The following is a 16,764-nucleotide window of genomic DNA, read 5'->3' as shown; positions in this document are numbered from 1 at the left end:
GTTCTTTCATTGAAAACGCTTGCATAAAAGCGTCGACACTTTCACCTCATCAGCTATCCATAGACTCGTAAGAATGTGAACGAGTCAATCTGAATATCAATTTCAATGTGGATGCTTTATCGAAGCTAATTCGGAGGCGAAAAAAAGTTAAAAATACAAGATCGATCCAGTAAAATTTTAAACGTCATCCTTTGTGGGAAACGACGGTTGGGCGACAAAGAGCGCTTAGCCTTTAACCTTTATCAGCTGCTCTGCAAACAAATCATGTTTCAACGGACGTGCGCTATTCCGCAGGCAAAACTGACGATTTACAAAAGCTCAAAGGAAGCTCGGTAAACATATCCACCCTTCGTTGCCTTAGGAAGATCAGATACCGCGTAAAGGTTTAATCCCTTAAAGCTTACGTTTCTCTTGTCCTGCGTGAAGAAACAAAGATCACCGAAGGAAAATACGACGAACAAAATTTTCGTTGGTTTTCAGATTCTAATATCGCTTTCTGAATAAACAGGAGAATTTCAATATGACGTAATTGGAAATGAGAACAGTTTATCAGCTCCACAGAAGTTTTTTGAACATAAATAAATAAATTGACAAAGTTTCACGGAATCCAAAGATGTAACTATTGAGACGAGCAAAATTTTAATATCTCCGATGTTGCATCGTTACGAGGAATATTTCGAAAATTTTAAAGAAGGCGAACATCACACGAGAAAAATACGTCCTGTCGTTTCGAATTCTAAATCTTTAGCTAGTAGTTTATAAAAGAGATATAAACAATAGAAAGCATAAAATATCCAAGACATGGTTCTACTCAGAATACTACTAGTATACCGTCTACTCCTACAATTAGAATAATCAAGTCACTGTCAGAAACGTATCAGTTACTGTCTCCGTGAAACAACACGACCTTAAGGTAACACGTGGAAACCGCCACCGTGTCATCAATGCCGCGCCTATTTCCGGGTCACCGTGACACTACCGTTGTCCTCGCGGTCAGGCTCGACCCACGGTCGAAGCGCAGAAGAATACCAGAAGCGAAGCGAAGCGAAGAGAAGAGAAACACGGATGCAGCGGTCCCGCGTTGGGGGATTTAAAAGGCCCACCGTAAAAGGTGTAACGCGAGTCCGTAACGATACCTTAACGAGAACCGGCAACGATAATTTCGCCCGACAACCTTGCACATCCCGCGGCGCTGCACGCGGATCCGACGTGGTCGTCAGCTGTGCGAAGGTCAGGGTCATCCGGCAGCCGAGGGTGCAATCGATGCACGATACCGCCGCCCCTGCACCCCTCGCTGGCTGCAGTTACCATGGAGACCATCTCCTGACCCATTGCTACAGAAAGAGAGAGAGAGGGAGAGAGAAAGAGTGTCGTTCTGTCGACACGCAGAGGCTGCATCGGCTATTCGTCTCTCCGTCAGAGTGTACCGCGCAGACAAGGAACCTAAGCCTACATCGACGCGCACCAAGAAACACGAGGGAGAGGAAAGAGGGATCACCACGATGTGACAGTGACGAACGTGCGACGCTTCCATGACCCGTCTCCGCTTCTTACCCTTCTCTTACCTGCCTTTTCTTACCCGTGAACGGAAAATCGGTCAGAAAGCTGTGTACCCCGTTCTCGAAGTTCGTCAATGAGCTTCGTCCGGATTCTTCAAAGCGTCCGACCGGCCTCTCGTTGGCAATTTTGGTCTTGACAAGTTCGAGGAAGGCACAACCTGTGACCTTGTATCGCGAAACACGAAGACGAACCGTGACAGAGGAAAGTGAAACGCAGTGGACGCAGTGACATAATGGTGTGTCGTAGGGCGGATCGTTAGGTCGACGTTCGAAACGATGCAACGACGTTGGTAGTTACGAAACGACCGAACGAACGTATCCGAGTTCACACGAACTGTTTCTTTCAATTCTCCACGGCTAGGGCTAGGTTAACGTTGGTTCGTTTTCGCTTATGGTAGAGCGGGATAATATTACGCGAATGAAAAAGAGAAGAGACGCGTGCTCGGTGGTTGAGCAACGAATTCGAGACTTGTACGTTCCCAGGGGAACCGGTCGCCGGGCAGAGCGCGTGGATATGGTAACGAGGCATTGTGCAAGGTCGGTATGAACGGAGACTAAGGTCAGCTGGTACAGATCGATATCCCGAAATTGTCTCGGCATAGTTGCCTCGTACGCGCGCCGCTTGTGAGATCAGTGGTGTTTCGGGGGGCGGCGAATAATAGTGCGGGAGCGTGCTCGAGCGTGAAAAAATTCGGCCGATCGTAGAAAACGAAAGACGGGAGGATGGATGGCTGGAAGAGCTGGAAAAGGGCGGAGAATTCGTTTCTCACAGCATGGTATCAGCGTGTCACAGAGTCTTACGTGGCGACATGGTTCTTCGGGGTGTTTCAGACCAGCAGGATGTCGACGAGCACCGCCACCGGAGGTGGAGGCGGCGGCGGGGGAGGAGGAAGTAGTGGTAGCGGCGGGGGAGGGGTCGGAGGTGCCCTGACATTGATGGGCTGCGTCAGGGAAGCGTCGCCCCCGCCGCAGAATCATCAAAATCAACATCATCGAACGCACGGCCTCGGCGAGTACTCGGCACAGAACAGCGTCGATCCGCTACCAAAAGGTTCGTTTACATTACTAATTCTATTTATTTAGTAACTAGAGTTAGTTTAAATCTAACTAGAGTTAGCTTGGTGCAGGTGGAAATTTTATCTCGGTTTGTAAATAAAATTTTAACCGCGTGTACCTTTTCTCGAACGTCGTAGATTTAATCGACGTAATTTTTACACGTTTTAATACACTTTTCCAATGAGTAATTGCTGTAGCTCCGTTATTCCAACTTTATAGAAACTGTGAGTTTCAAAACTGAAAAATTCGTGGAACAAAATTGTCCGCTTATTTTCTGGATACATTTAATTAAAGTAATTTCTGCGTGATTTAATCCATTTTCCCAGTGAATAATTCTATATATATAGAGAGAGAGTTTCATCATTTCAAATTTATAGAAATTGTTAGCTTTAGAATGGAAAAATTCACGCAACAGAGATGTTTGATTATTTCTCAATGGGAAGGTGAAAATGAACTTCCGTGGGACTATTAAAATTTGTTGACTAGGTATCATACGGTAGGTGATACCGAAAATTGAAAACTCTCGATCGATCGAAGCATTGCGACGAATGTTTGGTAGGATAAATTAAGGTAAAATTGCGCGCTCACGGCTACGGTCTAGACGGTAGCATTCGGAAAACGACGTTTCACTCGAAGATCGTATTTTCAAGGTCTCAGACGCGGATTACAACGTCGCGGCGCGGCGAAACGAGCCGTGCTATGAAAAACGGATTTACGTAAACGGTACATTCTCCGCGGTCTCGCTCGACTGTCCTATCGATTTCACAATTTTGTCCGCGATTTATCCGCGGAACACGAGCAACCTTTATTCCATCGTACATCGATAAATATTATAAATTTTCATTATCATCCATAAATCATACGACACCTTCATGCAGTACGCTTGAAATAAGCATATCGTAGGCGATGCTCGGTTTCATTTAAGCGAGTAATTGGATTGGATTGGAAGCAAAAATTGCGTAAAAAGTTGTAGTTCTTGAAGTTGTTATGCTTGAATCGATAACTATAACGACCCTTAAACGATTCGTTTCTTTCTATATTGCCAAAACAACGAAAAGTTGTATAAAGCAATTGAACCGTTCAACCAGAAGATAAACTCGATATCCACATACATCGTGGCACAAAAATATACAGACAATTTGCTTATTTTTCTCAGTCGCAATTCAGGTTCGCCATTCGAGTTCTGTGAAACTTCATCGCGGAAGTAAAGATTGGATTCGATATTCGGCGAAAATAGAAACGAACGCGAGTTAAACGAAAAGCGTATTGAATCGCGAGGCGGAAACGGTAAAAGCGAGACAAGCCCGCAGCGTTTCGAAAACGCAGTTCAAGTTAATCGCTAATCACGCGGCCGATTGAGATATTAACTTACGAGTTAATCTACCCCGGAGCCTCGTAATCTACCGGAGGCTAATGAAAATAAAGAGGTCGTTGGACCCACTCGGAAACGCAACGTCCCGAGTAACGGCAACGAAGTCACGTTCCTCCAACGACAATGAATAAAGGGCACTCTGCTGGATTACCCTTTAATAACTCGTTGCAACCGTGTCCATTATTCTCATTCTCGCAGCACGCTCAGCCGTTCAACGGAACCAGAAATCTCTTACCGGAAACTTTCACCTTAATCCCACCATCTTTCTGCTCCAACAGAAACTTTTCGCGTGTTTTCTAAATCCCGCCCAAGATGGTTTGCACGCGATCGATCATCGTCGTGTATCGTAATACCGTGATTACTGGAGGGAATTTCTTTTTAAACGCGACTTCCGTTCACGAGTCGCGAAACACTTGCTGGTATTAAACACGAGTCTCGGTAAAATACATCTCGAACGAAACCTTCGGAACATTGTATAATATAGTTTTCCTTGTGACACGCGCGGTTAATTAATATTCGTTTCATTTTAAAATTGAAAAACTTCCTGCAGAAGGTTCTGTAGATTTATGGTAAACGTATAGTTACGAATTGCGTCGATTAACGCGTTAAAAATTGTGATTCCGTTGGAAGAAATATATTATACGATGGTTCTATACGATCACCTGCAGTGGAGATGATTGCACCACAATTCGTGTTCCATTTTCGGTTCCAGCAAGCACCGTAGTTGTCGAGTGTATTTTTTAATCAAATAGTTCGATTATTACAAAATTTGTCTCTGTTTCATAAATATAAAAGGAGCAAAATTTTTTAATCCGTTACTATTATCAATTCAAGCATAGCAAATATTAAAAGAGATTAGAACTCGACTATCCAACGCAATTCGTTTAATTGTCTTTTGTATCTATCTTTTCCAAAAGAATTCCTCCGTTCCTACAACTCGAAGTCTCTCGCATTTAGAATCAAACGAGTTTTACCTGTCCAAAGTTGAAATATAGGCGCACGATGACTGTAAAGTGATAGACGAGTCGGTGAAACGAGATCAGCGGACTCGTGCAACGTATAAAACGCCTGCGGATTATCCGGTCGATCCGAAGTCGAAATTAGGCAAACCGTGATTACGTAAACGGCCGTGGTACACCGTTGCTTCGGTTCTATCCGGAGAACGTAGAAAACAGCTGTTTTTATTGGCTGCAGACACAGGCTACGTCGTGCGATTCGCGCGTGACGCTATTTTTCACGGTTGAGCGATGTCGCAGTAGCTGATGCGTGAAGAATATACTTGCAGAGAGTGTCAAGTACATGCGAAACAGCCGGCCGTTTTTTTTTTTTTTCTTTTTTTTGCGATCAACGTTCCCTTTTGACTGTTCGGCAATTTTTCATAGAGTTATTGACAACCGAAGAATTTTCAGCAATAAGAAGCCACCTTTGATATTTCAAGCGTATTTGAGTTACTTAGAAGTCACGTTGATCAACTCCGTACATTGTAACGTTGAAAAATATGACGATCGCAAATTTCAACGAATCTTGCAATGGAATCGTTACGATTTCTTTTTTCCAGCTGCGGCAAAAAAATATTCAGATGGAGTAGAGGATGATGTCTTTACTCTCTCCTAAAATACAGCTTTCGCGATAATTTGACTTATCGAATTTCAACTTCAACCTCAACTTTCAACTTCAAATTTCAAATACATTTTCTTCGAATTTTCGCTTAAACTTCGCCACCAATACATCGTGCCTTGTACCCTCGAGTATCATTCGACGTGCAGGATATCTGATCCGTGGAACGACAACGTGCACCTATTAACAGAAAAGTATCGAGTTTCTTTGCAACCTTACTTTTTAAACTTCGTTCGAGTAGAAGTTGTTGGCGAGTGCAATCGAGACGTTGAATCGAGTGGGAAATTTGGTAAAGAAAGGTGGTGGCCAGTCGATATTGTGCAAGAACACGCACACGGTTATTTACAGAATCGGCGTAACTAGGCCATGGCCAATCGTGGAATGAATGGCCATTCGAACACGCGTATTAAGTTACTCCGTGGCGCGGAGCTTACCCAAGAATTATAGGATTTCCAATTATGCGCAGATACTATCCGCGACTTTCGTGCTCGTTTACCAGTCTGCTGGAATAGATTAAAACGGTCACGCGCGCGTGAAAGCGCACAAAAAAGGTGACAGCTCGGGATCGAAGCGTCGCGTAATTGCCAAGTGAAATTCTCGCGGAGATGCGGTTGTCCCGAGACGACACGCGCTGATAACGTTCAATGGAGTCGTTATACAGTAGTTCATGAAAGTATTTGAATACTTATCATGGAAAATCTGACTGTACTATCGCGTTACATACAACGGTGACTGTGTATCTGTGCAAGATACTTTTTCGTTAAACACAGAATTGCTTTTCGGATATTTAACGTATTACTCATATTATTGACTACACACTCGAAGAGTTAATGGGCCACGCTTTCACGATACGCGTATATCGACGTAGCCCATAACTCTGTAAATTAAATGTTACGGCTTATGAGATAAAACAAAGGACACGAGAGAAACGTGTTAGATCGCTGAACGAAAAATAAATAATTCTTCTATATGGGTCTGGAAAAACGCGATTATCAGTTTCTACCTTATAAGGACTAATAGATAGGATATCATATGGCAGAAGCGTATCTTATCGATGGTTGCCTTATCTTAACGATGGTTCTATGTTATCGAATTGTCAAGTTAGTAAGGTTTCTACCGTCATGCGCGATTTACAAAACCATATCGTGGAGAATTTACCTGGATGCAATTCTACGAGGATTTCGCAGACTTCTTTGGTAACTTGCATGTTGCCTATATTCAGGAACACGTAACTGTAACCACTTCGATTCTTTTGTAAGTAACGATTTTAGTTAGAAATGTTTGAAATACAAGTTGCAAGGTTTTACAGAGGAACGTAATTTGATGTAATTAGTTTTCTCCGAAGATCAATACGTAAATGACACATAAAGATCAAACACTGTTTTATTTCTTCTTTAATGAAAAATCATATGTTTTTTATTGTGGTAAACGACGCGACAATTTCCATAAGAAAAAGTGTTAATATATCGGTTTAGAAAATATTTCAATTTCAATGTAACATTTATTTAAAGCAATGTAATTTACTGATCCTAAACTAGTGATATTTTTATGTAAACAGGCTGATACATTTTTATAGAGAATGACGAGCTACAGATTTACACTGTAAAAGATAAACAATATTATCAAAAAATAAACAAGCCTGATTTTCGTGTGTCTTCTATATGTCTATAGAAAAAGATTAATCATATCAGATTATGCCCTCTACGAAACCATTCAACATTCGTTTCAAAAATTTTTCACTAAAATCATTCTTTACAGAGAACTTCATTTACTTGAATTCGTCGGAAAACAAAAAGTTCATATAACAGAAGTTCATTGATTCACTACATATGACTTTTCGTTCATGTAACTTGAATTCACGTTCAGATAACTGATTCATTCATGAAGAGTATATTTAACCGCGCACTAATTAAGATTTCTTTGCAATAAAAGTGAAGTTTAGATAAGTAGAGTGATCGAAGTTGTTCCAGTTATATGCTCCGGCAATGTTATCTTGTTCTTGCTAATCGTATCATCCTATATATCGTTATGAAAACGTCAATAAAATACTTCGCAATCAGCAAAGTATCGAGGATATTCGTGGACCTAAATTCCTGCTACGAGTAAAGTCAGATAACATAAATAGATAAGTTTCCGCAAATAAACGTTAAAACTAATCGTTTATTATAAAATCCACAGCTTCTACCTATTGAGATTATCGCTTAAAAAAAAATTTGTAAAATTCAACAAGTTCGTCTCTTTTTTTATTTTCGTTCTATTTCGAGCCTTGGAATCTTAATCTTTAAATCAGCCTTCCTTTCTACGACGAATTTACGCTCACATACATACATATGCATACGCGTACGCCTATATTCGTACCAATTCGCCGTGATTTCGCGATCGCGAATTTAGAGGGTGCGTATCGCAGGCAAATTGCGTGTCTAGAGGGACGTGCGGTTGTCGAGTGGATTTGTCGAAAAGAAAAAAGCAGCAACCCTTTGTCGAAACGACTTTGGTGAGACTCGGGTCTCGAGAGGAAAGACATAGCTAGGCGGTTTCCGTGCGTTGCGTGTGGCTTTTAATCGCGGAGGACCGAGGAAGAACAGAGGGTGTCGCGGTTAACCCTCTGAATCGCACCCTCCACTTCTGATCCCATTCTTCGTGCCTTTTCGACGATTCAAAACGTGGTCTCGCTTTGCGCTGGTGCAGTCCTCGTCCCTGGGATTTTTTTTCCTTTCACCTTGCCTTCGCCTCTTTGTCGCGACCCTTTCTTCCGATACTCTGCAATTAAAAGGCATCCGTGCGTTAACGAGTGCCACACGGTTCTCAAGGACTCGTATTATTTGCTTATCCAGCATCCCGTTGTCGCTACCCGATAACCTGTCGTCGTCGTCTTCAAGTGTCAGAGTTGCAGAAGAAAATTCTCGATCCCTTCATCTCGAAAGAACGAATATATTTTATTATACCGTACTTTTTATTTCATTTTTCTATATTATATATATGTCAGCGACCTAGCCCACGAAATTATTCGAATACTTGTAGAAAACTTTTACGAATACATTATGTGTGCTACACATGCGAAAAATTTTGAAATTTCACTGATATCATTGATATCGTAACGAGACATCAAAGTCGTAATAATATTGATAAAATATGAAATAAATCTAAAAATGTGTATCACGTATCAACTGATCTTGTATAAAACGTGATAATTAGTTCTTGATTGTCAAGTACACGATTAATCTATCACAATGTTGTGTAGCTGTGCAAAGTTCAGATACACGTACGTATAAAGAATTTATTATTTTTTAATAATTATGTCCTGGCATCTACCATTTGGTTATGTAAGCTTTGCACGATATACATACGTACGCGCAATATACGCGTGACTTTTTATTGATTATCAAGATTGACGGGTAAAAATCCTTTAGAGTACAAAGAAAAAAAATACAATCAAAGGGAAACATTGCAGAACACTAAAAATAGAGATAACTTTCGTCTGAAATTAGCATGTGAACAAAAAAGATTAAGAAACCTGTACAAAATTATCGACGTTAATAAATGTACGATTGAAGCAGTTAAACCGACCATGGAAAGTCCTGTGCTGTCTCTCACGTAGTAAGCATTCGTGTCTTAAAACTGATCAAAATGTGATCAATTCAAGCCCAGGGGAAGAAACAATTTTAGGACGAATAACAGAATCATTCAAAGCGTTGTCCTTCGAGCGAACGATAGATCGAACATAGAACGACGACGCTCAAGAGACAGTTTAGAGACGTTTAAGACGAGTTTATCGTTGTATAGCGTAACGCGTACAATTTTTCTACGATAAACGTTGGAATAGTTTAGGAAGCGTTGGAACGGGTCGAGTCAGGAAACGTTCCGTGGAAATCCGATTTTCTTTGGCCGCAGGCACGTAGCGTGAAAATTGTCGCGAGGTTAACGTAAAGTAGGACACACGGGGAAATACGGTTTCCTTTCAACGTGATTTATCCGTTGGTGACATTAAAGACCGATGTTCTGCTTTTAGTAGAGGGATTATCTGCGAGATAGACAGCGATCCACAAAGCTACGATCGATAAGTTCTTGTACGTACATAGGAACGCAGTCTCGGTGTGATTATCCGTTTGCTTTCAGTCGAACTCGCTTGTTGTCGGATTTTCTTCGACTTGTGAGACTAGATTTTGAATATTTGTGTATTTATGTGATACTTAAATGCGCAGAAATACACAGAATTGTATACTTTACGAGAGATCGATCAGGTTATAAATTAAAACTTTTACTTTACGAGGTGAATCGGATCAAAACGAGAATTCGGTTCATTTTTGTTATATCGCCACCGTTTTAAGTCGTTGATCCGATTCGCTCTGTGATCCGATTCGCCTCGGTCTATCCTACTACATGGTTGCCATGGTATCTTGTAGAAGTTGCACATATCGGGAACCTCGGATATTTAAAATAATTTCATTGAAAATTATAGCATTCACTCTGTTCTGTAATCTCGGTACCGATAATTTTTAATTTCTTTTAGTCACTGCAAAATACTATATATATATAGAAAGAGAGAGTACAAAATTTAGCAGAAAAACGAATCTCAAAGTGGCAGAGAAATAAATCTCAGATAAAGTGAAGTGTAGTATTTGAACAGAAAAACCTTTCATCCGAATGTGTCTCTTCGAAGACATTTTAGATCGCTAATACCGAAAATGAGGTTTGTTTCTCGCGAAAATAAACGATTTTGAAAATTCGGGCTTATGAACATTTGGCCATAACTGTAAAAATACGCGTATGACCATACGTGATCATACAGAGCGGTAAACGGCAAAACAAGCGATGGCGCAGCCAATGGCAATGCTCCAGATGCCAATTTTACCGCTCACTGCTCTCTGGAAAATAAAAAGTTCCACAAAAATAATCCGACACTAACGATTCAAATGCGTATAGAACAAGCCATATAGTATGTTAAAAGTGCCATATTTTAAAAAAGATTCCATCAAATTCCACCAGGATGCCAGGCATTGACAGATTGACCGAAATTTGTTACGCTTTATTTCCGTGAAAGACGACCGTCGTTTTTGTCTTCAGCGACCTCGAAAACACCTAAAAAGTATCGTTCTAGGCGAATATCTCGCAGTCCGGATATTATACCAAAGACTAGATCTCTAAACGATTATTCTAATCATCGTAAAAATATGAATCTTGAGAAACATCCGCGGTCTATTCATCGCGAGTGCTCGAACGAATTATTCGCTAATCCAGAGGCAATTTCATCGAAGGGGGCAAAAAATAAAAGCAATCAGAAAAATGACCGGGAACAGTGGTTTCTAATCGAGAGAAACTTGCACGCGACGAGGGGTTCGTTTCTCTCGATCGAGCTGCCAGGTTTTCACTTCCCATTGATAACAGGTTCGCTCGAATCCGCTCGAGTCTGAGCGCAAACATCGCGACGCGACGCTTCTTACGCAATCCCCAAAGAGAAAGTTCATGCGAGATCGGCCCGGCCAATTGGCTGGTTCTTTACGATTTTGTACGATGATCGCGCGTATAATATTTCCACCATGAAGATTGTAATGTGTAAGTGCCAGGTGAAAACGATATAGCGCGATCATAAATTCAACGACGAACGTGGAAGTACGTACTTCGAAGATGTAATATGTGAATCTTGTGACAAAACGTTCCGATCATTCTAATACGAAATAACTTCCGTAGTCGAAGATTGAAATTGCTTCTTCTGCGTACGATTCTGAATGCGAGTAAGCATCGATGGATGTTCCTTCTTAAAGCTTTAATTTACGACCGCAATATATCATCTATACCCATGCAATACAAAGCAGTAGGAAAACAGCAGTTGGATAACAATAAAACGTATGGAAGTATTACTTTGCGTTTTTCCTTTTCCTAAATCTTACAACGCTAGAGTCAAAATATTTCCTAAATCAATTGTTTCCATGAGAAGACACGAGAAGTTTCAAATCTTATTGTACAAAGCCAAAAAAAGAAGAAAAAAATAAATACATCGATCAATGTGCACGAAATATATGATTAATTTAATTTTTTATACACCTTCGTAGCACTTAAAATCATTAAATTATTTAAAATGAAACCTCGCCTACTATTAATTTATTTATTACTAATTATTTTTATTACTAATTATTTTAACATAAAATTAAGTAAATTACGAAAACAATTGGAAAGATTAAATAAAATTTAAGCAATTAATATACATACGATGTATGTACGGACGAACGTGAGTTAATTTTTCTGTGAACTAATCTCACTTTGTAGTCGGCAGGTAACAATTAATAAACATCTGTCCATCTAGAAACGTCTTTAAATAAATTTTATTTTAAATTCGTGGCTTCGCCCAGTCGCAAGAAATACATTTGCCGTATACGTACCTTTGGTCTCCACAGAGCCAAAGAAGCGCCGCTTCCATCCGCTTCGTGGCCTCAGGAGAATCTTTCGGCGTAAAAGTCGGGGACCTGCGGATGCTCGAGTGGTTGCAAGTCATGTTGATCGAGATGCGGAACTCGTACGACTTCCGAGGGAAGACATCACCGACAGACATCCTGCGGGACGTCCCGAAGAGGCTCGCAGCAGGAGCGCCAGCGAGCTACTCACGGACTCGTGCGATCGAGACAGGTGAGTTTTGCCACTTGTTGCCTAATTTCTTGTTGTTCTGTATTCTCATTCTGATCGTCGAGATACCCTGAAAGGAGTTCGTGTTCTTTCGCGTTAGGTAATTGTTAATTCTTTGCGCTTGGAATTTCAGCTCAGTTGAATGGAATACGAAGTTTTATTTGAACGATGCAAGAAGAAGTAGGTACTTATATAACGTTACAGAGAGTTAGGTTTGGCAGTTGAAAAATTAGCATTGAGAAAGATTTACTTAGTAAGAAAGGCTTACTGTAAATTTGATGAACATCGACAGAACCTCTTAAATATTTCACCGCGTAAAAGTGAAAATCGTAATTATTTACGAAGCGGACGACCTCGCCGATTTCAGCGACCTTGAAATATGTTGTCAAGGTGTACATTCTGAGCAACTTTTCCTATGCGCGTTACCGTCGCTCGGCCTTAATTTCTGAGATATTTGCAAAAAACTTCAGTTCGATTCACGTTACGATTACACTTCACTTTGGCACAGAACTAGCATACTTTTGTATAATTTGATTATATTATAACCAAATTTAACTCAGTTTCGATAAACATATTTAATTCACATAAGAAAGAAAAATCAATGGAATAGATTCAATCGACTGGTTAGTTTCAGTTAGATAATTATTCGCTATTATCGCTGAAATAAATTAAGGTTTTAAATAGTAGGACAGATACAATTCATACTAAAGTTTATACTATGTTATTGCTATTTGTAATTGGAGACGCTTCAGCAAAGATATTGAAAAAAGTGACTGTTCGATCATCAAAATCATACTGTCGTCGAAACGGAAACCTTTGCGAATATCTCGGCAAGTAAAACCGAGCGATTGTAACACGTATAGGGAGAAGTTGTTCAGAATGCAGACCTTGGCACTAAATCCCAAGGTTATTAAAATCGACCAGATCGTCGGCTTTATAAATGTGTAATTATCATGAAAATATTTCTATTGAAAAATCTACTTTTACATTATTTTTATATTATCTCATAGTATTTGTATTTTTTTTTTTTTATAGACATAATTTCCTGTAGCCACTGTATGAGTTTTATGGCTACAGGTCGATTCGTAACAGTGTCGAAACGACCGTTCGCTTCCAGGTTATAGTTCAGGTTTCGATGGACTCTATATTTCACGCAGAGTAGCAATTCTACAAATTGCAAATGGCATAGATGCGAGATATAGCTGTGTTCGAGTATCGACGAATAAGCTTCGAGTCGGTAGTCTAAGCGCAAAGGATAAATACAGTCGTTTGTCTTTATTTAAAGGCAGCTGCAACGAAGATAGAGAGAATCGAGTTGTATCGCATTGTTACCATTTCAGCGGGCAAACCGCATCGAGAAGGTGCAGGTTGACGACATCCTCCAAGTCGCACCGCTCCTTCAAACAGTAAATATCATCGACAGAAAATTCCTTTTGAATCTTTTCGTTTAGTAGCTTCTTCTCTTTTGTCGTCGCTTCGCAGCTTTGCCGCTTGCCTGGCTCTTATCACCTTCGTAATTGGCTTGTTTGTTGTATAATCCTGTGCTGTTCTCTTCATTTATTCTTCGAGTTTTGGATCTCTTCAAGCCATGCTAACTCAGTCGACACTTGGGAATATTATATTTATGGATATTTAGATATTTCAGGAACGATCGCTGAAGGCGATGAAGAAATGGTTACTATGAACGATATAATTCCATCGAGCAAGCAAATACAAGTAAAGAAGTTTTAAGAGATTGACATGTTATTCGTACGAATACTGCAATAACAATTATGTTTTTTCGTCCAGTCGCGGGGAGACGCGATCGCGTTGAAGCGTCGTAAATTCCCATTACGATTATAATAATCGACACCACGAGCAAGTCGATCCCCTTATTTCTTGTGGGATAATAGAGGTGTTTGTTTTGGAATACAACTGTAGTCTACAGTTATATAATATGTATATATTTACAGCAGCTTACAATACTTGTTGCGTAGACAGGAATTGTTTGACTTCGTCGTGTCGGAAAGTACAGTAGTTGATTGACCCGAAGATACGAAGAGACGATTTGAAGATCAGTAGACTTGACTGCCCGAGGATTGATAGAACAGTCTTAGACCCGTCTCGTACTATTAAGGAGGAAAGCTCGGTGTGGATGTGCCCTTTTTTTAACTAAGAAAACGGATTCGTTGTTCACACTTTTCGGTAGAAAAGTGAGGGTAGCGATCCGCGATGCCCATTGGTTATAGCCAATGTTAATAAATCAAATACGAGGAGAAAGTGTCCTGCAGATGTTGCTCATGGGTGTCCTTGTTCCTGTGAAAAACCAGCTATTTCGCTGGGCAAACATCCGCTTTCTCCGTAATTAGTAAGAGCGTGCAATAAACCTAAGGACTGTTTAAAGACTGTTTAAACCGATAATACTTATATGAATAGAAATTAAGCTAAAAAGATTTGGTTTATGGTGGTACCTTGGGTTTATTGCGACGTAACAAATTAACTTTCGAACAACCATCGAAGAAGAATGTGCAAACGCAGGTAGTGGGTGTAGAACAACGTAACAATCAAAACGACCCTCTAATTGTTCCAAGTTATAAAATAATTATTGAATATAAAATGCATTATATCAAAACGTTGAGTCTTGAAAAATACATATTTTTCTGAAAAGAAACTTATGATACGATATATTAAATACTTAGCATGGTCAAATAGACTCCATTGAAAACGATCATAGTGCACACTGATCCACTGTAAACGATCATTCTCTTTCAAATTTAGAAACATTTCGTTCTTAAGAGATAAATACAAAGTACCTAATGAAGTAGAACTTTAAACTAGAAATAACGAAAAGAAGAGTTTAGAAGTACTTGAGGTAAACTTCAAATATCTCGAATGCAAAAACAAGAATATTTAAAAATACGATACCTACCGAAGTATAATTTTTATTTCGATTTCAATCTTTATTTTACGCATACGTATAGACCCAAGGAGAACAGCGGAATCAAAAAGAAAATATCACCGATGACTCGTTCGACACTGGATAAGAATGCGAAGCGACGTTCGCCGAGCTGGTGGCGCTTGCGTTTCGCAACCGATTCGCCGGCAGGAAGAAAAGTTAACCGCGAGTCAATATCCTTGGCCTGGTTCGAGCTGTGCTCGAGTTTTGCTTTTCTGTACAATTTAGCGGTACGGAAGATCGCGATGGTTCGCGTGTTAATTCGCAATACGCGTGCTTACACGCGCCGCGCGATACCTTGCTGACCTACTATCCTTTATTTTCATAATTCGATTGCGACCGTCCCGCGAATAACTCGATCAAAGTCACTTTAAACCAAGATGCTGACTGTTATGCCATAGCCTTCTCAATCTGAATCGTAACGATCCGCGAATAATTTCGCGTCAAATTGATTCGATCGATTCACGTTGTTGTATGATCGACCTTTTGATCCTCGAGTTTTATAATTGCGTGTACACGCTAGATCCGCGAAAAAGCAGTTGCCATTCGCTGCTTACCGCTAGATTATCCGATAGGCTACAGCTGAGTCGCGACTAGAAGACGCTAGCACGCGATTGAGAACCGAACGAATATTTATGCTAGATTATCGCTGGTTATGTAGAAGCTACATTAAAATCATGCGCATTGAAATTTGATCGCAATTACGTGCTAAGATTATTTGTTACGCAGTATGATCGAGAAACGAGGGAATTTTGTGCAAATCGTTGAAGTGTTAAGAGCGAGAGTCAGAGTTAGAGAGAATCGAGTCGTGTCGAGCGAGAGTCATTGAAAAATTCAATTATCGTATCATTATAATTTGATTATCAGGTACAGTTCTCGTTATTTTGTTCTGTATTAAACGAGCAAAACTCAAGAACGTGTAATGTGCGAGATTTACGGTGCTTGGCGATCGAATTCAAGATTTCCAACGTATTTTAATTTTTCTTTTTTTTTTTTTTTTTTTTTTTTTGGTAAAATTCAGTAGCGTAAACGAGGTCTAACGTTTTATTAATTAATCATTAGGATGTTGTACACGTTGATAATTTCTATTTCTCCTCTGGCCTTAATGATACCTCGTACTCGGCTTTTTTTTTCTTCCGCGGTAATTATGGTAATATGACGTTCTGGGATGAGTGTACAAGTGATTTCAGCAGACCTCAGACACATTTAATAGCGCTCATGCGAAATGAATTGCTTGGTAATAAGAGTATCGAGATATTCTTCGATAGACGGAATTCTGTAACTTCGCTCCTTACCATGGTATAGTTAGAAATTAATTGTTACGTATAAATTATCATCTTGTTTAGTAATAAGTTGCCTAACCGAGAATAATTTGGTTTGCTAATTTAATGGCCCCGGACTGTATAAAAATGCGGAATGAGCGGGACGCGAGAGAGACTCGAACGAACCATCGTTCTCAGTTCCAAGAGCTGAAAGAAAGTCAGAGTTCAAAGTTCAAAAGATCCAGTTGTATCGAACGAGAGTCATTCTAGAATGCAGTTATCGTTACATTTCATTTCTATTTTATCTCTAAACATAGTTTTTTTTTTTTCTTTTCTCTACTATTT

At 40.0% G+C, this 16,764-nt stretch overlaps 1 protein-coding gene across 10 annotated transcripts in view; it reads left to right on the top strand.

The window, feature by feature from the left end:
• The window catches only part of LOC132908064 (uncharacterized), a 92,658-nt gene that overhangs the window by 42,398 nt on the left and 33,496 nt on the right, over positions 1–16,764 (top strand). The window contains exons 3-5 of one of the 10 annotated variants that reach the window (XM_060961667.1): positions 2,391–2,610; positions 11,997–12,225; positions 13,563–13,628. In XM_060961667.1, coding sequence (XP_060817650.1) covers positions 2,400–2,610; positions 11,997–12,225; positions 13,563–13,628 — 506 coding nt within the window. In that variant the 5' untranslated portion in view covers positions 2,391–2,399. Of the gene's footprint in view, positions 1–1,360; positions 2,611–6,718; positions 6,801–11,996; positions 12,226–13,562; positions 13,629–15,905; positions 16,025–16,764 lie in introns of those variants that run through there. The other 9 variants (XM_060961664.1, XM_060961663.1, XM_060961668.1 and 6 more) reach the window with 9 other exon arrangements.

This window comes from Bombus pascuorum, chromosome 6 (genome assembly GCF_905332965.1).
Source record: "Bombus pascuorum chromosome 6, iyBomPasc1.1, whole genome shotgun sequence".
NCBI classification, from domain to species: Eukaryota; Metazoa; Arthropoda; class Insecta; order Hymenoptera; family Apidae; genus Bombus; species Bombus pascuorum.
This window is presented reverse-complemented; position numbering and strand designations above follow the sequence as displayed.